Raw genomic sequence first — 24,284 nt, forward strand, 5'->3', positions numbered from 1 at the left:
GCTGAAAAAAAAGGGTAAAAAAAAAAAAAAAAAAAAAAAAAACACATCTTAGTAAAACCAATACCTTCTCAGCTTCACATCGAAGCTAAAAATAAAGTTTACATCTCTGTAAAATATAAAGGTTGCACCTGAAAATGTTTTATAACAGATAAATGGAAATACATATGTAACAAAAACCAAAAATAAAATTTCAAATATCTTATTGTTTTAAGAAAAATTGAGTTGTAAGGATTTAAAGAATCATCCTGTATATTTCCGAATTTTTTGAAGGATAAATAAATAATGTTGTAAACAAAAAATTAACATTACCAAAAGTTTTCACCCCCATAAGTTTTAAGAGATTATTCTAAAAAGAAAATTAGCTGATAAATCTGAATATATATGCAACTAAAAAAAATTAAAAAATTGTTTAATTTTATATTTATTTTGACCATAATTTAGTGGTTTATCATTCTGTTTATTAATTTTTCTTTTGTAATACTTTCAAGGCCAGATTCAATCCATTTTTTCGCGAAGTCGTCATATTTACTTGTAAATGTTTTTAAAACTTTTATAAAATTGTTTAGAGTAATTTGTTGATTTACAATATAACCACTCATTGCAATATGTAACTTTCCTCTATCACTCTAAATAATTAAAATAATTAAAGAATTATAATTAATTTTTTAATTAAATGATTGTTGAATGAAATATATAGATTATTTTTTTAATTAACTCTAAGCTAAATTTTATTAAAATTAAGTCAAATTACCAATTTTAAACTTGGAATTGGCTTGGCTAATGTAGATATCGAACAGACCAGAATTGCGATTATAATATACATGATAAATTTCGATTATCTCAATATATTATAAGTAATATATTGAAAAAAACAAAAAATGAAAATTCAGATAATTTTTTTTATTTCATTTATAAAAATTATTGAATTATTTAAATAAAAATATGCTAAAAAAAATTTTCTTGTAAATTAAACAATTATATATTTATCATTTAACGGGCGATAAGTACATTTATAATTATATTTTGAATATTCAAATTTCGATATGTCATAAAATAATAGTAAATAATTTACATAAAATCCATTAAATTTAAAAAATTTGTTTAAAAATATTATCTATTATATTTCCACTACATTTGTAGTCTCCAATATTGTTAAAACAATAAGCATTATAATAAATTATCTTGAGCTAAAATTGTCTTTTAATATTACTTTTTTAAGTATCAACGGCATATTCATTTGACACTGTTTACTGTTGATCTGATAATAATAATAATTATACACTGTTGGGTAATGAAAGATACATTCATGATATAGGTAAATTTATGATAATTTTAAAACGTATATAAAGAAGATATTATTTATAAATGTTATCAGTAGTACTTTTAGTTACATTTGACGCTATTAACGGTTAACGGCAAATAGGTTATAAACGTTTAAAAAATATCACAAATTTACGTATATCAAAAACATACTTTACCCTACACATGTTACTTATAACTTAATTTTAAAAAAATTAGTGTGTGGGAAATTTAACTTAGAACCCAAAAATTTAGTTGCGTTTATAATGATAGTTTAAGAATGTAAAACCATAAAAGTGTGTTTAAGGAAATTCCCTATTTTAAAATTAATAGTAGTTTTTTTTATTAGAATTTCGGTGTAGAATTTAGAACTTTTATATTTATTGTTTTAGGAAGAAATGGCAAAATTATTTATTTTCAATAAACTTTTGTCAGAATAAAATTACTTTAAAAATGTATAGAATTTATCTTTTTTTATATTAAAGAACTCATTATTTATACTATAGACATATGAGTTTATCGCACAGCGAGTTCTCCTCTGGTGTAGTAACTATAAATATATCAAACTAAATCGTGAAATGAATTTATCACTCTCTGTTATTTATAAACTATATTATTTAGTATGACGAGCAGTAGCGCCGGAACCGGTTCAGAGGGGAGCAGTTAACCCCTTGTTCAAAATATGAGGGAGGCAAAAGTATCATTATGCCCACCCATTAGAATATGACAAAAAAGTTAAGACTAGAATATAAAGTTAATTATTATTATTTGGGTTTCATTTAATTGGTATTTAATAATATAATATTGTAATTTTTACGGAGAAATTATAAAAAATTATTAAATAGATATAAATTTTTATGGCAAACATGTATAAAAGTTGAAAGGCTTTGCACAATACTTTTCAAATGAAATTGTTTATTACTTATAAATAAATTTATTTGTCTACTAGGAATTTTCATCCGAGACCAAAGTATACTTTTCTAAATCTATTTTTACGCATATTTCAAATCTGCAATTAAAATTTCGCATATGAACTAAATAATAACAAAATCTTTCTAATTAATATAACAAATATTTATGTTTGATAATTATGTTACGTATGAATAATCAATAAACATATTTTAATTAAAAATATATGTAACAAGCATGATATATAATATGCAATAAATCAATATAAATAATTATTTAGACACCATGAGTTGCATAGAAATACTAAGTAAGGCTTTTATTTAAACAATTTGTTACAATTAAACATTTTTAACGAAATTTTGATTTTACCTCATAAATTTACTATTAATAGTAATTAAATCAGTTTCTAATCACATATTAATCTAAAAAAAAATATTTCATTCCACATAAAATTTTCTATTTAATGATATAAATTCTAATCTTACAAGTTTAGCTAAAATTGTGTTTAAAAGTTCAACATTTTTAGATTATAAACTTTCATAAAAATCAACTTTCAAGGAAAAAAAATAAGTTAAATATGTCTATTAAATTGAAATTTTGTACGGATTATTTTTAACATATTAAAAATTAATAATAACTTGATAAAAAATTTTTTTTTAAATTAATTTTATATGTGTTTAAAATATTAATAATCTCAAAAAGGGATGATTGGAAAAATCTAATTTATAATTTGAAATCAGCATAAAAATTTAGTTAGGTAAAGTATAAATTAGTCTATAATCATTAAAAAATAGTTTATTCTACTTGTAGCGACCAAAACATACGCAACGNTACTGATATGATTTTACTGTGTAATTCAGTATAAAAACGAATTTTATACTCCAATTAATTTGGATATTTTTAATTAAGAAAAGGTTTTTTTGAAGTTTTTTACAATAGCCTAATTTTGAGAAATTCGTCTGAATTTCAAAAAATTACACGAACATGTAGATAAAAAAAAGTTCAAAAACTCAAAGTGCTTTTCTGATCTTTGAGGAGGTAAAATAATCAAAATAAGTTTAAATTTATATTGAATCTAAGTTCGATTCGTGTTAATTTTATAAAAATTGTTAGAATCATTTCTATGACAAATCCTAGTATAGGTATTTTAACATAAAAAAAAAATTGAACACAAAAATAACAAGTTTTTTAACTACGGCAGCCATTTACAAATAGAGGATAACTCTTCGGGACAAATTTTTATTTATTATTTTATAGTACGTAATATAAGCTTTAATTTAAAATATATTTAAAGGATGCAGTATTTCCGGAACATTATCAAAAGTTAAATTGAAAAAGTTCCTATTTTGATTCCCCCATGCTCCAAGGTTAAGTGTTAGATTTCCAAAAAAAAAAATGAAATGGTTTGCGCAATAGCAAATATACAGGGAACGAGGGAAATTTTTTCAATTTTCAAGATCAATATCTTCAACTAGATACGATTTGTGATATTTTGACGTATCACTGAAAGAAATCGGTTCAGTGAGAGCTGAGATAAAGTGGCAACAGACACAAAAAAAAAACACATCATAAAATTAATACCTTCTCAGTTTCGCATCGCAGCTAAAATTCGTTTCTTATTGATTTCAGATTTTGTGAGTATCCCAATATTATTTTTTAAGAATTTTATTACTAAAATAAAATTTTCACCAAAGATTAAATTTGTTCTTTTTTAGTATTTCGTATATAAATAGATTTATTAATTTTGAATTTAATTTAAGTTATTCTACTAAAATAGTTTGATATTAAATGACCCATAAATTGAACTTAACAGTTTTTAATGTTAATGATGAGGTAATTTTTTTTTTATTTATTGTAATAAGTAAAATAAAATTGTAATTGATCTATTGACTATATTATATTATACTATCAATACTTATTAATAATATAATAAAAATAATATGTATTAATAAAAACAAAATTTATAAATTACTGGATTTTTTTATATGATCACTAAAATCCACCAAAAAATAGCTTAATCCGCTTTTTAGTTTAATAACAATCAAGGAGCTGCGTTTTAGTCATTAAATTTTTACCCCCTCCCCCCCATTTAAAAAATAGTTCCGCTGGACCTGATTGCGAGTTGAATTTTGTAGATACGACATAAAACGCTTTTGTATTGTAAAAGAATTTTATCATAAGAAACATGTACAAACAAGTAATTCAAATGTTGTCAATTTTGATTTATTACACTAGAGTACTTACAATACATTAGTTACTTGTAGACATAACACATATTTATATGCCAAAATAAATTTTATTATTTTAGCGCAAATAATTTTTCATATCTTTATTAAAAAAATTGTTTTTAATGAATTGTTTAAGGAAAACGTTATTCAAAGTTGCTGTAGTATATTTATTCTATTTATATAGTAATTTAATCGTATAAGTTTTAACAATTAAAGTTCAATTAATTCATATATTTTTATATCTTTGTTATTTTATTTATGTTTAATTTATAGTATACTTATAATTATATTATTTTATTACTTCCAAAATGAAATATTTTAAGATATCGGATGTATAAGAGTAACTATTGAATGACTATAAAAAAGAATCACTCTGTATATCGTTACCTCATTTTATCATAAGCCATTGGTAGCTAGAACATTGTTGTGGGAGAGGAAAGCCTCGTTCCCTTTAATAAACTTATTGTATTGGCATTAAAAGTTGTAAAATATTTAATTAAATCGAATTTCGAATATATTTTTTTTTTGTAATGAGAAGGATTTATGTACTTTTTATTAATCGTGTGTATGTACTTCCCATCCACTAATATAACTATACTACTTGATCTAAAATATAAACATAAAAATTTAAATAACAATTGAAATAGTATGAACACGAATTTTTTAATGTCGGTGTCCATTTACATGTAGAAGATTAGGTGTTGTGACAAATTTTTTTCTTTTAACTTATATAATATAAGATTTAATTTAATACATGTTTGAATTTAGAAGTATTTCTCAAACAATTTAGGAGTTGAAAAAGTTATCACTTTATCCAAAAATAACAATTTTCTATGCCAATTTTGGGCAAGATAAGGGTCAAATTTTCATAAAAATATATCAAATGAAAGGAAACTACCTATAATATTCATCTATTTTTCAAAAAGTTATGACACATTTAGGTTCAAGTGTTATTACGAAAAGTGTTATTTTTAAAAATTAAGCTGAAAAAGATTTACTTTTTATACGAATTGTTCAAATTTTGAACCCTTCTGTATCAAATATAAGGAAAATGCATGAAATATTTATAAAAAGAATTTGTAATAATCCATACATTTTTCAAAAAGTTTTAGTAACTTGAAGTCGAAAAAATAAAATATAAAATAACTACTTATAACACAAAAATAGCATTTTATGACAATTTTTTTTTATCTTATAGTACGTTACATACGTTTCAATTTAACATACGTTTAAAGGATGTAGTATTTTGAATATTTTCATAAGTTATGTTGAAAAAAGTTAATTTTTCGTGCAGAAATTGCTTTTTTTAATCCCCCAGGTTATGGGTCAGATTTTCAAAAAGAAGACACCAAAAGATATAAGGTTCAAAGTAGAGCGACTTGAAATGTCTAATTATATCACTTAGACTCTAAGTCTTAGAGTACGAAAAAAATATAGTCTAAGTGTAAAGAAATAAAATAAAATTAATAGGTTAATAAATATTAATGCCTTCGAAAAAGAAACCTGCTGTTATCAGGTCTGTTATCTGTTACTAAGATCGATAATAGAGATTGTTGAGTACATATAGCTAACATTGTACATGGTATTATCATGTTCACAGTTATCTACTTAGGTTGGTGCATGGAGTGATATCAGTGTTGAAGTGGTAATTGTACGAAACTAAAGCGATAGTCGTAAATGATCCCATTTTAGCATGTTAGTGCTGGAGATTATTATTATGTATTAAAAAGATGTTTATGGAAAAATTGATCATAAAATTAATTATTTTTTTAACTAGAAAAACATAAATTGATTTCTCTATGATAAAAGTTACAACAAATATTAAACTATTTTATACAGAATTGACTAAAACTCTAACATGGAAATAATATGATTAAGTAATAAATACCAAAAAAAAAAAAAAATGATCAAGGACAAAATGTTAATTTAATTTACATAATAGTAAATATATCGTGTGTACCGTATGTACATACAAAAAATTATTTATTATCGTTACTAATTTTACTTTTCTTAATTTAGTAATATTAAAATTAAATTAACATGATTAATAAAACTCTATTAATTTATTTTATTATCTATAGAACAATGAATGAATTCTGTGGTATGACTTAAAACACAGACCGTCCGCTACTGACGAGAAATTCCAAAATATCCAGGGGCTGCAGTGATCCTGATTAATAACTACCCACATAGCAATTTCAATATGTTGATATTGTCAAAATATTCTTACAAAATACTGTTTAAAAATTTTTAAAGCAAAAGTTGTGACAATATCTCATAAATATAATAATAAATTAATTTTATTTGAAATATTTCCACAATATGCTTACAAAATAATTTTTTAAATATTAATTTGAGGTAATACCACCCAACCCAACCCAACCAAACCACCATGCTATTTAATAATAAATGACATAATTACTCGAACGTATACCAATTTACTAAAGTATTATATTGTATTTGCAGTATGCCCCAATGTCATTTTGTTATCATGTGACGTATTCGGTATTAATTTTGCAGACCAAATTATATAAATACAAAACAATATTAATTTTTTAAAGTTGATTTTTTCATAAGCCGAGGGTTAAAAAGTTTAAAATTTTTTTTTATAGTATTCGACATCCGGATGCCCCCAACACATCTGCTGCCCGGGGCAAGTGCCCTTAAAACCCTCCGTCAAATCCGGCCCTGGTGTTCTGGTATGCTCTAGTAGTCTAGTTTTTACAAGTAACAGTGTCACCATTAATTTCTATACATATTTAAATGTTTATTAAAATAATATTTGTAATTACCTATTTGATAATTTTTTAATTACTTGTGGGTCAAATACTTTGTCCGTAACACACGCACTAAAAACCAAGTATTAATACGATTAGTGATATTTTTAAATAATAATTTATTTAATAATAGATATACCAACAAATACATTATATAAAATTAATTATTCATTTACTGGTGAATATGCACTAGTAGTTGCATATTTCTTTACTTATACCTATTTGTATTATTTAATCATAACTTATAAATGTATTAAATGTAATCGAAATATTCTCAAAATCAGTAAAAATAATCGATTATTTTTATCAAACGAATAAACGATTTTAATTTCGAGAGATGGTCTCGATTACTAATATTTCGATTATCGAATCATTCGATTATGCCCACCCATCACTAATTATTAATATGTGGATGGATACCATTAAAATTGGTGTTTTAGTAACCGTTCTTGCGATTTAAGAAGAGGGTGACCTAGACAACAGTTTACCAAATAGATAGTTACTGTCGTAGTTACACAATCCCGAACAAGTAAAAACTACTCTAGTATTCTTTGGCCACAACTGTAATCATTTGAGAAACAATTGTATTTTGTACCGACGGAATTATAATGAAACGACCAAGTGTAATTGGTCCTACTCGTTCCACCAATGTACTCGTTACTTTGGACCGATGACACGATTACCGAACAATCACTACTGTATAGGTAACCGTGGTTTTGGAAAACACACGTTATCGGCATAGTCTGTATATTCGTTAATTTTTTATTATCGTTCTGATAAACTAATTATGTTCAAAATTAAGCGACTTGAGATCTCAAATTAATCATTTTTTGCGTGCAGAATTACCAAAATCAGTCAAATTCAAAGGTAAATTAACAATTATATTATTATCATATAACAATAATAATTTAATGTTTCTAGTTTTGAAAATAATATTAAAATTTCAATGCCTCCAAAAAAGAAACCTGTTGCTACCAATTCTAAGTCTACAGCTTCTAAAGGTGCAAAATCAAATGATGAGTCGAATAAATCCAAAGAAGTAAAAGGTGGAAATGCAGTGAAAGTAATTTTTGTAACCTTAGATAATCTAAACGATTATGGAAATAAATATAACTTTAGAACTTAAAGAGTCTAAAACTTATCTATTAAGCTAAAATAATTGTCTCACCATTGTTACATTAGAATTTTTATTTAATCATTTTAAATTTAACACATATCCATTATTGATAATATTTGTGTTCTTTGAATAAGTTGATTGTCTTATTACGTTTGTAAATATACTGAGAGTCTTAGATTTAACTGATAATGAATTCAAATAATGGACCTTACTCAAAATAGTTTAATAAGACCCTGAAATGTTACAACATATTAAACTGAGATTCAACGCATTATCAAATAGGTCACATCTATATAACGGATATTATGGAATATAATCCTGACCTACAAAAATGCTTCTTTTTAATGGTAACATAAAATAAATCAAGCTTTTTTAAAACAGTGAAGTCCTAACTTACAAATATTTTTGTGCCAAAATAAATTTATTGATTAATACAATATTTATGTAATTAAACAAATACATTGTATTCAAGACATACTTTGTTTATATTTTTAGATTAACAAAATTTATTGTAACTTTATTTAATAATATTATACTAAACAATGCAATGTGTTTATGGCTTTAAATGAAAGAAGATAACCGTTTGAATATAGTAAAATGATTCATATTCTTTAAATTTATTTATGACTATTTATAAAATAAAACTAAACTTAATATAGAGTATAATTGAATTAAAAATTGTAATTACTAGTTTTCAGTTATAAAGTCATTATTATGTTACTGGTTATAATTTAAGAAAACATTAAAAAAATAAAACTAACAAAAAAAAAAGTATGGTTTAATTAAAGTTATAATTGGATAAAAAATTCTAAGTGTTATCAGTTAGATCTAACACACTATATATTTAAAAAAAAATCCTGGTATTGTATTAAATATACAATGATATTTAGTAAAATTATTTTTATTTTTCATTGGAATAATTTACAATGTTTAAAAGCAGAAATAATATACTTTTTTATTATTTAGATAAATTTATAAAATTTAATTACAGAGCTTATTGATTAAATTTTATTTTTTTCAATTTCAGGTAAGACATATTCTTTGTGAAAAACAGTCTAAAATATTAGAAGCTCTAGAAAAATTACAAAATGGTGAAAAATTCAATGAAGTAGCTACAAAATACAGTGAAGATAAAGCAAGAAGTGGAGTAAGTACACCTAATAATTTATGTAATGTAATAGGAATGAAATGATGAATTTTTTAAGATATCTCCAAAAATGTTCAAAAAAAAATAATTTAGTTAAATTTGATAGTTTGATACAATATATATTAAGAAATTTTTTTTATAACATCAAAATTTAATGATTTGATATATCATAATAAGTTAATATATAAAAATCACCACAATTTCAAATGACTATTTTCAAATTTAATGTCATCAAAGTTGTATAATAACTTTGATGACATTAAACTTTCACATTTAAAAATTGCAATTATGTGTAACAACTAATACCCATAATTAATCCATTTGCTTAAAATTTACAATTAATAGTACATAACTATTTTATATTGATTAGTTACAAGTGCAATCTTTGAATTTTTTAACATTCAATTGCACTTTTATTTATTTTTAAATAAAAGCTTTTGGTAGATAGTACTAAAAAAATTAAGCTTTTTTCTTTAAAAAATTGTTTTACTATTTTTTTGTCCACCACTACAATATATTAAAATGTTCAAACTCCAAAAATTTGATTTCTTATTAATTTTAAATAGAAAATATGCATTGATATTACTCTAACTAATATTTGTTTTTATATTGCATAAAAAATAATTTGATTATAGGGTGACCTAGGCTGGATGATTCGAGGTTCAATGGTTGGTCCTTTTCAAGAAGCAGCATTTGCTCTTCCAAATTCAACCATTAGTAGTCCTATTTATACTAATCCACCAGTTAAAACTAAATTTGGTTATCATATAATTATGGTTGAAGGAAAAAAATGATCACTTATCTAATTTAGACTCATTTTAAATTTTTTTAAAATATTAAAAGTATTTACTTCAGTTGGTCAGTTATATATGCATTAAATAAGTAATCTATATTTGTGTATTACATGTGATATACTTTTTTAAATAATATATAATTGTTATGTTTTTTCTGTGTTTCTTCTTTACATAATACATTTATAAAATTTATCTATTTATTATTACATTTTATGTCTGCTTATTATTTAAACTCATAAGAAAATATTCTGTTCTTTATCTTATTCATAATGATTTTATATAATTTTTAATTTAATGCAATACTTCTTTCCAGATTTATGATTTTCAAAATTATTGTCACATTGCTTCTTATCATCATTTGAACTAAATATAAAATGTTATTAATCAATTAAGTGTAAAAATAAATTGATTATTTCAACTTAAATTAAGTATATATATTATATATAGTATATAATATAACTGATAATTTATTTGATTAATGTCTATTAAACTTAATTTTAAATGATGGAAGGAATATTATACTGCACTAGTTACAGTTAAGGCAGAGTGATAATCTTTTTGGAAATTCTTTATTTCTCTAAAGCATTAAGACATATTTTTATGAAATTAGAATAGCTAAATACTTGTTGATAAATTTATTTACATTATATTTAGTACTATATATCACCCGTCCCGGAGTATAAATGGTTAACAAACCTCCTCCTTTGGGGAACGCCGTTATGGCCCTTAATAGGTTAATAAAAGCGTATATATATATAAAAAAAAAAATTGTGTACCATATTTTGATAATAACTAAAGTTTGAAATAAGGTCTTCATTTTAAATGTTAAATTTGTGCATTTTACTTTTATTAACATATTCAATATTTTCTACAATAGTATTATTTTCTAATTTAACAAAAGAAATGAAAAATAATTAAAATATTACATATTATTACTGAACACAATATAAAAGCTTAAAAAATGTTTGGCAATTGTCATACTACTATAGTATTAATAACATATTGTTAGTTACCTAATGAGGAACTGGGTATTTAAAAAATTAATCTAAAGATAATACACAAAAATTAAGAACAATAAATAATAGTTATTATTATTCCAAAATTATAATTTACATTTATATTATGAGTTAAAAATATGTAATTTTCTTTATTGATGAACATTTATACACATATTTTTGTTAATTTATGTACGGCCGACTATGATTATAATATCACTTGTTGTGCTCTATGACAATATGTTGTTGTCGGCATGGGTTTGCTTCTGAAAAATATATAAATAATAAAGCTTTAGTATAATAGTTTTTAATCTGGTAAAAATTTTAATCCTATAAATAGTTTCTCCTCCATGCTATTAAGTTAATTTATTAGTTAAAACAGACATGGTAGTATTTTTAATAAACATTACATCTCACGTTAAAGATCATTATTTTACAGTTGGGTCATAATTATTTGATTCTTCTGTATACTCTGTGTCACCATAGTCACCTCCAGTCTCCTCATCAGCTCCGTCATCATAGTCGTCGTGTGGTGTCTCGGTAGTGTGTGTCATCGATCGGTATGATTTTGTTGTTGTTGTAGTCTCCTTGGTTAGTGCACACGTTTTTAGTTGATATATAATAATTATTAGTTCACACAATCTCCCCAGTAAATAGGGTTTTCGTTTACCTTTTGTGGTCTCCAACCACATCCCGGCAATGGCAAACCATCTAAACCAATTGGGCATGGTGCATCTAATCCTGGTACTCCCTGATCACCTTTGTCGCCCTTATCTCCTTTTCGACCTTTCTTTCCAATCGGCCCCTAAAGTAAAATTTGTTTAATAAGTTTTTTTTTTATTTAAATTATAATTATTTCTTACCGGTTCCCCTTTGTAACCTTTATCACCTTTAGGTCCCTGAAAGTAAACCAGATAAATTCAATTATAAAGTATATACATCACATGCTCATTTGGAGAAAAAAGACAGTTCTAATCAGAATTATTGATGCAAATATTTCCCTAGAAGTATATCTATTGAAATTATAATTATTTAACTATTTAGTCCACATATAATAATGATTAATACTATAACAATATTTGGTTTAAAAAAATTGACATTTTGGTTTTCATGTAAAATGTTGGTTCTAAATCTTAAAAATGTTATCAAAGAACTGTATTTGATCCTGGGGTAACTATGTATTTAATGTTAATAATAGTTAATAATAGATAAACGAAGTTATTGGTTAGTATAACATATAAATCTTTTAATATGTCACGCGGAGAAGAATGAAAAAAAAATTAGAAATAAAGAAGCGTGACAAATATAATAATTTTTTGAAATAGCAGTATATAGTTTTACAAATAGTATAAAAAATTGATAAATTATACTTTATGCACTATAAATATTTGTATAAACATTTATTCACAATCGATTAAAATTTTTAAAGGATTATTTTTTATTTGTGTATTTATCAGTCTTTTTCAGAATATTTTAACATTACACAACATTAACATAATTTGTTTTAAATAAAAAAATATAAACATAGTTTATCACGCTACTTAAAGAGTTAATTTTTTAGCTAAACGTGTTATATAGGTACCTCATTACCAGGAATGCCATCTGTACCCTAAAACAAAACAGAACTAGAAGTATTTCACAAAAACCATGTTAGCCGTTAATAGTTGATAAATTGTCATTATAATGTTATTATTATTATTTTTAATGTGCAACATACATACAGGCAGACCAGGATCTCCACGTTCCCCTTTGGTGCCAGGTTCCCCTTGACCACCCTAGAAATAGTCGATAAAGCGATAGAAATAGAAAAAAGCTACCTTTGTTTATTAAATATGAATTTTATACTTTAGTAACCAAATATATTTACCTTCATTCCATCCAATCCAGGAGGACCCTAAAAATATTAACGAGTGTATTGATATTTAGAATAAAAATTATTTGCATTAAATAGTGTTTTATGAGGCGGTGAAAATTGATGTTAATAATGTAATTTATCATTAATGGTTAGATAAGTACTCACCATTTTATGGGAACATGCAACATTCTATGCCAGTTCTGATAGTTTTACCAAAAAAAAAATTAATTTTATTAGCGAGTATATAATATCAAACAAAGATATTATTTTTAATTTAAAGACAAATTGTAAATTGTATCGAGTATACGTAATCAAAAATGAAATCATTAAAATCGGTTTTACTAATTATTAAGTACATTTTTTATTTGAGCCTGTTTTTTTATAATCATTACTCATATGAATTAAAATAATTAACTATAACATTTCAGAATCAAATTTATTTACTAAATTTTATTATTGAAGTATAATTTATTCAGTAAAAATATTCAAATATCTAATTATTTTTTATAAAATACATTATTCATAAATGAGATATTTCTAAAGTCAATTAAAAAAACTAATAATTTATTAATTTTTAATAATAGCTGCAGTAAATTTCAAAACTAATCACAAAAATTAAGAATACTTGAGTTAATATATTATAATTGTATTGGAATTTAAATTGACTACAAAATTACAGATATTTAAATTTCATGATAAAACGGTTAAGACTACTATAAAAATCATTTTGAAAATGAGGAAGTTTTTCTATCGTACCAATTTGCTGATAAGAATCTTTCTTATTTTGTAATACTGTCAGTTTACATTTCAAACATTGGCATTAATCATGCAATTATTATTGTATGCAAAATTAAAATTTTCATGTATAAATCACAGAAAAAAAATGATTCATTTAGAATATAAACCAAAAATCGTTTTCAATTTAACTACATAAATATTTTTGTAGTTATTAATTTATTCATAACCAAATATGAAATTACGTTTTGCACGTATTGAACAATTTTTTTATTTAGATTAATTCTTCTGATTATTTCTCTATTATTCAAAATGAAACATAATTTTACAATGTGCTATGTTGTGCTATCATTCAATTCAATTCACGGTGATGGAAATGCACAATACGATTTGATTTTTCTTATATTATTAGATTTATTATTATTTGAAAGTTAACATAATACAATAATTTTTAAATTAAATATACATAAGTATATTGTAATTGTATAAATAGCGTTCTTATACATAATATTAAAGAAAAAATTATGTAATGCATTAAATCAATAATGTTTTTTTGTTTATACAATAATAAAACAACATTAAAATTTGTTCTTTTATTTATAGCTTACATGTGTAATAGGTACTTAAACATAATATTGTTTGTTTAACATATTCACTGGACAATGTAAAAAATCCTTAAATACTAATCTTTATGATATTATATAGTAATAATATTATAGGTATATACAAAAAAGTGTTGTCTATAAAAAACAAATAAAATATTATACAGTAGTATCTTGGTAATTATTAGTTACATATAAGTTGTTATTGTTAATATGTAATTGCGTTGAATGTAATTGAGAGATAATGCTGTTTGAATTATTAAAAAAATAAGCAGACGCATATAATATGCATCTTAATTTAAATTTTAACCTGTTTTGTATTTTGATTAATTTTCATTATAATAAAATGATGAATCAAATTTTATTTGCCAACACCTTTTAAAATTATGTAATATTTATTGATTATTGCTAATCGAGAGTGATCATGGATATTTTGGTTTATTTATTAAACGGATAGTACGAGACAAACTTCAGTAAAAACAAATTTTCCTTTTTTAAGAAAAATAGTTTGAAAATCATTTTTAAAAATCTATGAAGTTTTGACTTATGTTCACGTTTGATGAAATGCATGTACTGTTTATACATGCATAAAAAATAATAACAAATTACCATATTACCCTATAATCTATGTTCGAAAAACAAATTATACGAAGAATTGAACTTCAGAAAAATATTATTTCAGCTATCTATTTTCCCTTATGTAAGCCATTTTTGTTGTAAAAATGAATGAAAATACAATTACAAAAACACTGTGTCATAATTATAACAAAAAATATAGAACACCTGAAATTCTTTATTATTTTTTTCGATCATTGAGTTTATTTAATTAAGTATTATGCCAGCATTATAGACAACGTTAATTATTATTAATTATTAAAATTATTAACGTTAAGTACACTAATTTCAATAATATATTATTTTACTATAAATTAATTTATTATATAATGTTTGGCAAACTGTCTTAGCTCAAAATAAAACGTTTGCTAAATGTACAAAAGCAACTTGAGAGAAGAAATTTGAATCCTGAAGTATATTATTTTTGTATAGGTAAAATAATTACAATTCAATAGTACTTGAAATAACGAATATAAAAAATTGATTTGATCTATTTTAAAAATAAATTCGATTTCTCACTGCTACTGTTATTATTTTTTTTTGATTATTTTATTTCAGAATTTTTTTTATAGTAGTTGGTTAACTAATTAGTGACAATTTTTTTTATACTTTTAACGATATTTATTATTTAGTTTTGTCAGGTATTGAAATGCAATCGAACTCGATCATATCTACACATTTTTCTCTTAAATATACACAATAAATTAAATATTTACAAATTATAGGCAAAAAATATTTGGCAACAACGACGTCTAAAATTTTAAAAGTATTAAAAAAAATACAATAAAACAAAAATATACTTTTATACAGCGTATAATATGATACATGTTCTCGCTATAAGTTTCTAATATTAGTTTTTTTTATGTAACAGGTAAAGTTGTTAGTATTATTACAGTTTAACCTATTATAGCGACTAATCACTGAAAATATATTTAAAAAAAAATTATAATTGTTAAAATAAAATTATTTGAACATTAATGATAAAAAAAGACAAACAATTATTACGTTAGTAGGAAAATAACCATGTATAAGTAATATTTTAATAGAAGCTTCATTAAAAAAAAAAAAAATTGGTATTACAAATAGGTTAGTGTTCGCACCAAAGAAGTAATACTGCCTTACACCTGTTGAAAAAGCATTTGTTTAGTTAAGATGAAAAAAATTACACAAGTTATGTTTTATGTATAAAATACAAATATGTTTCATATATTAAAACTAAAACGGTATATTGCTTATTTTTTTTCATTTAAACGTGTACGGATTCCTTACCATAGGGCCGGGTTTGCCCACAGTCGGTTCAGATCTTGGTCCCATCGGTCCCTAAAAGCATAAAAATTAGTTTTTAATTTAATAATAAGTGTAATACAGAGCTTATTTTTTTTTTTTTATTGAAATATTTTCAAATTTTACATACCGGTAAACCCATTGGTCCGGGATCTCCTTTGGAACCCTTTTCACCCTGTTACAATAAAACATGATTTTTGTAATAATCTTCTATCTACTCAACGAATTAAAACACTTGTAACTAGTGTTGTAACAAAAGAATATTCTCGAGAAACTTTTCCTGTTAACGGGAATATTCTAGAGAATATTATTTTGCAGATTATTATGGTAGAATATATTCTTGATAAAAAAGTAGAATTAAATAAATTCGTTAAGAATATTTATTTAAGCTTGAAAATTATTTGAAGTAATGAATATTTATTGAAAATTTATTTTAAAAAATGAGCATTTTTTTTTTAGGTTCATAGATGCATAATAGCAAAATAATAAAAAGTTCTCTAAAATACATATGAGTAAAAAAATTATTCTGTGAGTATTTAATATTTTTTGAATTTCTTTGGAAATTAAGAAGCAAATGACTTCTTAATTTCATTTGTTCAAAAAGTACAAATATAAACACTCCCAAAAAAATGCTTTTTAGTTTCAATAAAAAAAATACTATATGATTACCATAAATGGTCTCAGTACTGACGTCAAGTATAAATTTCGTTGAAAGCAACAAATAAATGTGCGCTAATTTTAATGTAAAATGTACCCATGTATAGGGTGTCCCATCGTGATTTACTAATTTTAATATAAGTTTATATAGTCAAATTAGTAAATCACGGTGGGATTTTTTGTATATAATGGCAAAAAAATACTAAATGGCCAGTAGCGCTTATAAAACTTGTTACAGCTCTGATTTGGTAACTTCTAAATGTAACTCTAAAGTGTTTATAAACTCAAAAACATAAAATGGGATAATTGGTTAACTTTTAATCTATATCTCTAACTTTATTTGATCAAATTATCTGAAACTAAAACGATGAATCTGAAAGTAATATTGAAATAAATAATACTACTGATCATTATCATTTAAAATGTTTATAATTATAATGTGACAAACTATTCTCTAACGATCTGATATTTTTAGTTAAATATACCTACTCATTTCTGAAAAACTTTTTTTATTTCTTTTATTCTATATGAAAAAATTTACATTCCCTAGTCATTGTTTTCAGTAGACAGAATCGTAAATTCATACTACAGAATTTCTAAGATTAATTTTCCATTTTGAATTAGTGTTTAAAAAAAATTTGCTAATAAATTTTAATAATAAATTAATTGTTTTTTGAAATATAAATATATAATAAAGACAATTCATAAAATGTATATAAATAATTCTTAAAAACTTACAATATCTCCTTTGTCACCGTCTCTGCCTCGTTCGCCTTTAATACCTGGTGGGCCTATAGAAACAAACAAAATTATATACTATCAATTGAAAAAAAAACAACTTAAAATATAAAACCAACCTTGTAGTCCTGGTGGTCCAGGTGGTCCCGGAGGTCCTATCAGCTATAATTAAATGAAAAAATTATTTTACTTAAATTCAAACGTAATTATGAACAGCATAGTTATTTTTGTTTACTTACCGGTTCGCCTGCAGGTTCAAATGCTCCATCGCCTTGGAACTATAAAAATAAATGGTATTATTGTAAAAAGCTGTATAAATTTGTTTTGCCGATATTTACAACCAATTAGTTAAATTGATTTATTAAACTTTCAGTAGTTGCTACTTTTAATGGAAGTTTTCATAAAAACAACTAATAAATCTCAGTTTATTTTTATTTTCTGATAAGATTACTTTTAATCAAAATTTAGTAGAATTTTTTAAAGTTTTGACTTCATGAAATAGTTTCTCTATTTCTAGCTAATTATTTATGAAGAATATATAATCATGTTTAAGAAAATAAATACATCTACTTTAAATAATAATGCACTAAATTTTGTCATGAGCCTCGACTAACAAAATTTTAGCGAAGAAAAAAATATGTATCGTGTGTTATTGTAGTAGCATTAATAAAAAATTGTATTGTTTGGAGTCCTAGGTTAATAATAATAAGATAGCGGCTCTTGGCAGCAACGTGAAACGGAATGTGTCTGACCGAGTCAGCCAACCGAATAATGCTTTTGGTACTTGCACCACAGACAGAGTGGTGTAAGTGTCATAAACTTGAGTATCGTATAAAGTCGAGTACCATAAATATCATTTGTCATAAAGACTGTGTGCATTTTACAAAAGGTCAAGTGTGTCACGCTATTAGCCGCATACAATCGTGCGAATCGAGATACTTTCTTTGTTCGTTGAATTAAATACTCTGCTCGAGGATTTCTCCATGATACAATAAAAATAAACAATAATAAACTGGTCTGACCAAAAAAAAATGTATTCGAGGCCCTAAGTCAACTTTTTTATTTATAACATTTAAAACGATTTCATTAGGTTACACAATATCCATTATAGTAATTCTTAGTTTACACCGACTACACACGTTAATATTTTACGCTGTTTTGAACACGTCCCTTGTCAATTTGTATTACTGCACGAAAGACATTAAACGTCTTCTCCTTGTTCGATGAAAATTTAAATACCAATCTACATCTTTATTTATTGTTTTTATAATTATTTAGTGCTGATCGATGGGTTTTGGCTATTCGACAACTACCATCGTAATTTCGGCGAAAAATAAAAACATCTATTCGCAAAACTTTATACGCCTTTAGACTCATATGTTTTCATGTCACGGTTATACTAGTAAGGCTTTAATGCACACTGTAGAAAACGTTTGCCAAAATCGCCATCACCGTTCGAAGGAACGTCAAACGATCTACGCGTTAAGGGTAGAACAACGTCACGTTCTCTGAAAGTTATGAGTAAAGTTTTGTCGGGGTAAAAAGAAAACAACCAAAACACATATATAAAAAGGCATATTGGCAAAAGCCTAATGGCTGAAAACAAACACCGGCGATTTAGGAGCAATAAAAAGAAGAAAATATAACAATAGTATGCGAGCTTTATCCTTTTTTTTAAACTTTTTCTCTTTCCAGTATAATAATATACTCACTTGACGTCTCCTGATCTTCTTGTTGTTATATTTCTGAAAAAAAATATATATATATATGATGTGGATATTGTAGAGATAACTATGTAATAGGTAAGAAAGCTGAAAGACCGGTCGGCAAACATGATTCATTATTAAGTTAAGTAGTCAAATTTGTGCTCTATAGTGAATGCAAACGATTTTTCTTCTTGCTTTTATACATTTTTCCCCTTAGTGTTCTATAATTGCCTGACTTTGATTAAAAACAACCAATTAATCATTTGTCACCACTGTGGTCGCTTGCAGTAGAAACACATATGCCCCACATGATTTATACGTGAAAAAAATAAAGCGCCCAAGAAACTTAAGAATTCTTCTTATTAAGGTTCTTTATTTCCGTTATTAGTCATGTGTGATCAAAAATTATTGAAAGAAGTGTTATAGACGATCAGATGATACGTTATGGATGTAATGTGTTTGTGGTGATATAAAAAATGTAATTTTCATTTTATGAACTTACCGATTCTCCTTTGTCACCTTTGTCACCCTTCTGGCCAGGATAACCCTATAAAAACATTAATATGTTTTAAAATAAATTACATTATTGTTGTAGAAAACTGTATAAACAAAAAGAAAAAATATGAATAGCAATTACATATTTTAAAATGTTAACGAGAGAATAGCAATTTTGTTTAAGAAAAGTTTTCTAAAGTTCAAAACTTTTAGTATGAATGTTGTAAATGATATTAATTTTGAACAAGGATTATCGTCAACGAGTGAAGTAGTTTTGTTTTATATTTTCGGAAATGTTTTAAAAATTATATTTAAGGCCAACTTACTAATTTAGCATTCTTCTATAAAAGATACGATCAAAGTTACGAACATTACTGTAGAAAGTGAATATTAAAACATTTTTAATTTTTATAAATATGGATTCTGGACACTTAATTTTGTTTAAAACTATTACTCATATGTAGAAATTGATTGATAATGCAATCATTTCAATACAAATGTAAAAAATAATTTCTACTTACTGGAGGTCCTGGCAAGCCTGGAGGTCCCATCAAACCGGGTGGGCCAATATCTCCGTAATCTCCCTTTTCACCTTTAGGGCCAGCAGTACCCTGAAAAAGATAATAAAACTCATGTAATGAAAAAAAGAGCAAATTGCAAAAGACAGTGACGATATTGGCATAAAAATAATTCCTCATGATAAACGATAATGAATAAATTAAAGGATTTTGACTAGTGGGTTTAAAAATAAATAATGTTCAAAGAATAAAAGTGTGTATATTATTATAAAAGCTTAAAATTATCACATATGATAAGAGTTTTCTTTAGAATCTAAAAGGTATATTTATACGGGTTAAATTTACCAAGGTAAATACTTTAAAATTTCTCTATTGCTTGTTTATACATCTCAAAAAATTATGTTTATTCGCCAAATGTAAACATTAGAATCACTTGAAATAATGAACAAATTCTGAGTTTGAATGAAGTTAATAAAGTATAAACAAAATACATTGCAGTATCAATAAAATCATTCATTATTAACAGATCTTGGATCAATTGCTTAAGGTGAAATTTTGATTAGTTTACTTACTGGCAATCCAGGAGGTCCTTGTGGTCCTGGTAAGCCTGGTTCTGATATACCGTCCGTCCCATTGCGACCTGGTAATCCTGGAGAATAGTGGCAATAAAAAAAAAACATATTTCACATAGATTTCACGATAAATCTTTTAACGACAATAGGTACAACGTAGAACAATACAGTTCATTTTCTTTTGCTATTTATCTACAGTTTGACTTAATACTCTACATTAAACATATCTAAGACCATGCATGTATAAATTTACTAACAAACTATTATTACTAACAGGCTGTATTACTAATATTATTACAACTATCATTACTACTACTGGATGCCTATTTGTAGCATACACGCATGCATTTCAAAAGTTGCATTCGCCATCTCACTGTAAACTCATTAAACGGATATCATATCATTTATACGCGTACTCTTGCATTTACATGATGCTCTCTGTACTTACACCAAAGACCGGATTATATTCTCAGTCGTGTATGGATGTATAATACAACTTTATTATGTTCCATGCTAATACCGAACTTGCATTGAATCCAGATTTACGTATGTTCAAAAATATATCAAATGAAAATACTGATTATACGTATAAATTTTACGCTTAAGTTTTTAGTTAAACTCGTAAAATAACGTAAAGAGTCAATAACATTTTAATTTAAAGTGAAAATATTCATCAAAAGAGTTTTAAAACCATATTTACAGTTGTAGTAATGATGTTTAAGTTACGAATGTATTATATTATGATTTGAAAGGATTCAATGTAAGTTTGGCTTTTATGAACAGAGTCAATAGTTGTAAAATCATAATTTTCATTTATGATATTATATTCCTTTACCCGTTTTCCTCTCTTTCCTCGTCCTTTTTCACCCGGAGGTCCTGGTGGACCTAATGGACCCACTTCGCCTCTTTCGCCGCGCAAACCAGTCGGACCTTAAATGCACAGGCAAAACGTAATAATGTAATATACTGAAATTTAATTAGCTGCAGTAATCTAATGTATAATTTACATGCAGTAACTCAAAAAGAAGGTATGGTTTTTTTTTATTTGTGGTAATATGATATTGGTTAAAAGCTAACTGCAGTAAGTAGCACTTCAGTAAGTTTTCAGGTGGGCTAAAAAGAAGTTATTTCCTACAATTTTTTATATTTGATGTTTTTTGTATAAAAATGGTTTTATGTAAAAAAATTAATACCTTCTTAACTTCGTATCGAAGCTAAAAAAATTGTATTAATTTAATTTGATATAATAGCTTTAAGGGCGTAGTATGACGCACTGTGAACATTTCAGATGCTGTCAAGCTCTAAATTTAAGCCTCATCTGCCACTACAAGTTATCGAATTGGTTAATATTTTATTTCATAGTAAAGGAGATATGTGAGATTCAATTATACTTAATTATTCCACAGTAAACATCAGTCCAATCTTTAAATATTGACTGACGTTACCAACTTAATGATATAAAAACTTTAATTATCAATAAAATATTATTAGATGGATGCCCAATAATATCATCTAAAACTTTATATAATCTAAGATTTGTCTAAAACAGTGTCACTTACTGTAATTAATATCATAACCGATAATATTAACATTTTACTGCATAAAAAGATATCAATATTTATTGTTTTTATTGTTTAAAATAGCAATTAACTAATGGCTTTTAAAAAAAATTTCAATCCAATAGGGACAATTAAAATTAAAAACAAACTGATATTTATAAAAAAAAATATGTGATCAAATATTATGGTCAGGTTGGTATAGTACCAATATAAAACGTTTTAAATCAAATTTAAATAATGAAATTATAAGGTTCGAAATTTGGTTCAGACTCTACAAGCGTTTCTACTAAATAATTCAATAATATCGTTATTAACATAGTATAATATTAACTGTAAGTGTTATGTTTAGTTACCAGGTGGTCCAGGAGGACCTGGTGGTCCCTCGATTATCCCAGTGGGGAATTGGTCACCTTTCAACGTGGTTGTCAATCCTCGGTCACCCTTGTCTCCTCTAATGCCTTTCTCGCCAACAGGACCCGGTAGGCCGGGCGTTCCCTAAAAAAAAAAATAACAAGTATTGTTAGTTAGTATATATAATATTATACTAGAGAGTTAATTGAACACTTTTACTTAATAGTAAAGTAAAATGAATACAACATGAAAGTTTTGCTCTCATATAAATATATATTTAAAAATTTGATGACAATTGATGATTTCTAAGTCCCCCTAAAAATTATTTATATAATGTTACATAAATAATTTTCAAAATGTTTGCATGAGTTAATGTTATTTTTGTGAGACTTAGCCTTCAAAGTCCACTCTTAAAATGCCCAGTCTAATAACAATATCAAGTTCCACCTATGCAAAGTTGTAGTAACGAAAAAAAAACATTAACATAAGACGTACTTATGTTATTCGATTTATACCCTAAAAACGTTCTAAATTTTAATACTAAATCTGAAAGTTGTATCTTGATGTTTCTTAAAAGATTTTTCGAAAAGTTTATAATTGAATAACTTAAGTAAACTAAGTTTACTCTATATTGTTGAAAAATAGTTCAATCCCAGTGCAATATGTTGAAATTTCGAGAGTACAAGATGTAAAATGAAAGATTTCTTTAACGTTGAGTTGTGACAAAATGCGAGATATTTTCAATCTCGTCATCACCATACTTTTATACACGAAATAATGAATATCTAAACCTCTGTGAATTTCATATATTTTGAACTTCAATAAGATTAATTAAAATGTTTGCTATATACTCTACTTTGATAATTTAATTGAATATTTTTATCTTTCAATAATATATTTCATTATTACTTGAGGTTATTACACAAAATATGTTTATAATTTTTCAATATTATAAAAATAATGTTATATTTACTTGTATTCCTTGTTCACCTCGTTCACCTTTTGATCCAACCTGTGTTCATAAAAAATAAAAATAAAAAATGACATTTTTGTATGTTTTTAAAACTAAATCGAATCATCCATGTAAATATAAATTGCAATAATAAAATTTAACGAGCTAATCTAATGCCAAATGATACTAAAACTATGAATTTTATTCGCAAAACGATATTACGATTTCAATTTATGTTTATAATTTTACTTGACAATTTCATATGTAGGGAAATTAATTTTATGTATTTTCGTTCATACACATTAAACTTCACCGCAAGATTATCTATACTTATTTAAAAAGAAATTTATGTCGGTAGAGTATCTTTGTTTTTTTTAAT

General features: G+C 24.9%; 3 protein-coding genes across 18 annotated transcripts in view; 1 reads left to right on the forward strand and 2 right to left on the reverse strand.

Moving 5' to 3' along the window:
- Positions 1 to 911, reverse strand: part of LOC126900358 (uncharacterized) — a 7,841-nt gene extending 6,930 nt beyond the window's left edge. Inside the window, exons 1-2 of the mRNA XM_050676016.1 lie at positions 752 to 911; positions 480 to 626 (exon numbers count right to left, since the gene is read on the reverse strand). Coding sequence (XP_050531973.1) covers positions 480 to 626; positions 752 to 823 — 219 coding nt within the window. The 5' untranslated portion in view covers positions 824 to 911. The remainder of the gene's footprint in view (positions 1 to 479; positions 627 to 751) is intronic.
- Positions 912 to 7,718: 6,807 nt separating this feature from the next.
- LOC126903180 (peptidyl-prolyl cis-trans isomerase NIMA-interacting 4) lies at positions 7,719 to 10,422 on the forward strand. The gene is made up of 4 exons (XM_050681226.1): positions 7,719 to 8,080; positions 8,135 to 8,276; positions 9,358 to 9,477; positions 10,113 to 10,422. The coding sequence occupies exons 2-4, from the start codon at positions 8,160 to 8,162 to the stop codon at positions 10,269 to 10,271; spliced, it is 396 nt and encodes a 131-aa protein (XP_050537183.1). The 5' UTR covers positions 7,719 to 8,080; positions 8,135 to 8,159; the 3' UTR covers positions 10,272 to 10,422.
- A 672-nt stretch (positions 10,423 to 11,094) lies between these two features.
- The window catches only part of LOC126903179 (collagen alpha chain CG42342), a 57,359-nt gene continuing 44,169 nt past the window's right edge, over positions 11,095 to 24,284 (reverse strand). For 10 of the 16 annotated variants that reach the window (XM_050681222.1, XM_050681215.1, XM_050681224.1 and 7 more), the window contains 18 exons: positions 23,927 to 23,965; positions 22,956 to 23,097; positions 21,044 to 21,120; positions 20,475 to 20,564; positions 19,961 to 20,005; positions 19,465 to 19,497; positions 17,992 to 18,030; positions 17,872 to 17,914; positions 17,753 to 17,805; positions 16,488 to 16,532; positions 16,343 to 16,393; positions 13,134 to 13,160; positions 12,988 to 13,041; positions 12,849 to 12,875; positions 12,130 to 12,165; positions 11,937 to 12,071; positions 11,677 to 11,853; positions 11,095 to 11,532 (listed from right to left, as the gene is read on the reverse strand). In XM_050681222.1, coding sequence (XP_050537179.1) covers positions 11,695 to 11,853; positions 11,937 to 12,071; positions 12,130 to 12,165; positions 12,849 to 12,875; positions 12,988 to 13,041; positions 13,134 to 13,160; positions 16,343 to 16,393; positions 16,488 to 16,532; positions 17,753 to 17,805; positions 17,872 to 17,914; positions 17,992 to 18,030; positions 19,465 to 19,497; positions 19,961 to 20,005; positions 20,475 to 20,564; positions 21,044 to 21,120; positions 22,956 to 23,097; positions 23,927 to 23,965 — 1,095 coding nt within the window. In that variant the 3' untranslated portion in view covers positions 11,095 to 11,532; positions 11,677 to 11,694. The remainder of the gene's footprint in view (positions 11,533 to 11,676; positions 11,854 to 11,936; positions 12,072 to 12,129; positions 12,166 to 12,848; positions 12,876 to 12,987; positions 13,042 to 13,133; positions 13,161 to 16,342; positions 16,394 to 16,487; positions 16,533 to 17,752; positions 17,806 to 17,871; positions 17,915 to 17,991; positions 18,031 to 19,464; positions 19,498 to 19,960; positions 20,006 to 20,474; positions 20,565 to 21,043; positions 21,121 to 22,955; positions 23,098 to 23,926; positions 23,966 to 24,284) is intronic. The other 6 variants (XM_050681213.1, XM_050681212.1, XM_050681214.1 and 3 more) reach the window with 6 other exon arrangements.

The sequence above is a fragment of the Daktulosphaira vitifoliae genome, unplaced genomic scaffold, assembly GCF_025091365.1.
Source record: "Daktulosphaira vitifoliae isolate Bord-2020 unplaced genomic scaffold, ASM2509136v1 Scaffold_3, whole genome shotgun sequence".
NCBI classification, from domain to species: Eukaryota; Metazoa; Arthropoda; class Insecta; order Hemiptera; family Phylloxeridae; genus Daktulosphaira; species Daktulosphaira vitifoliae.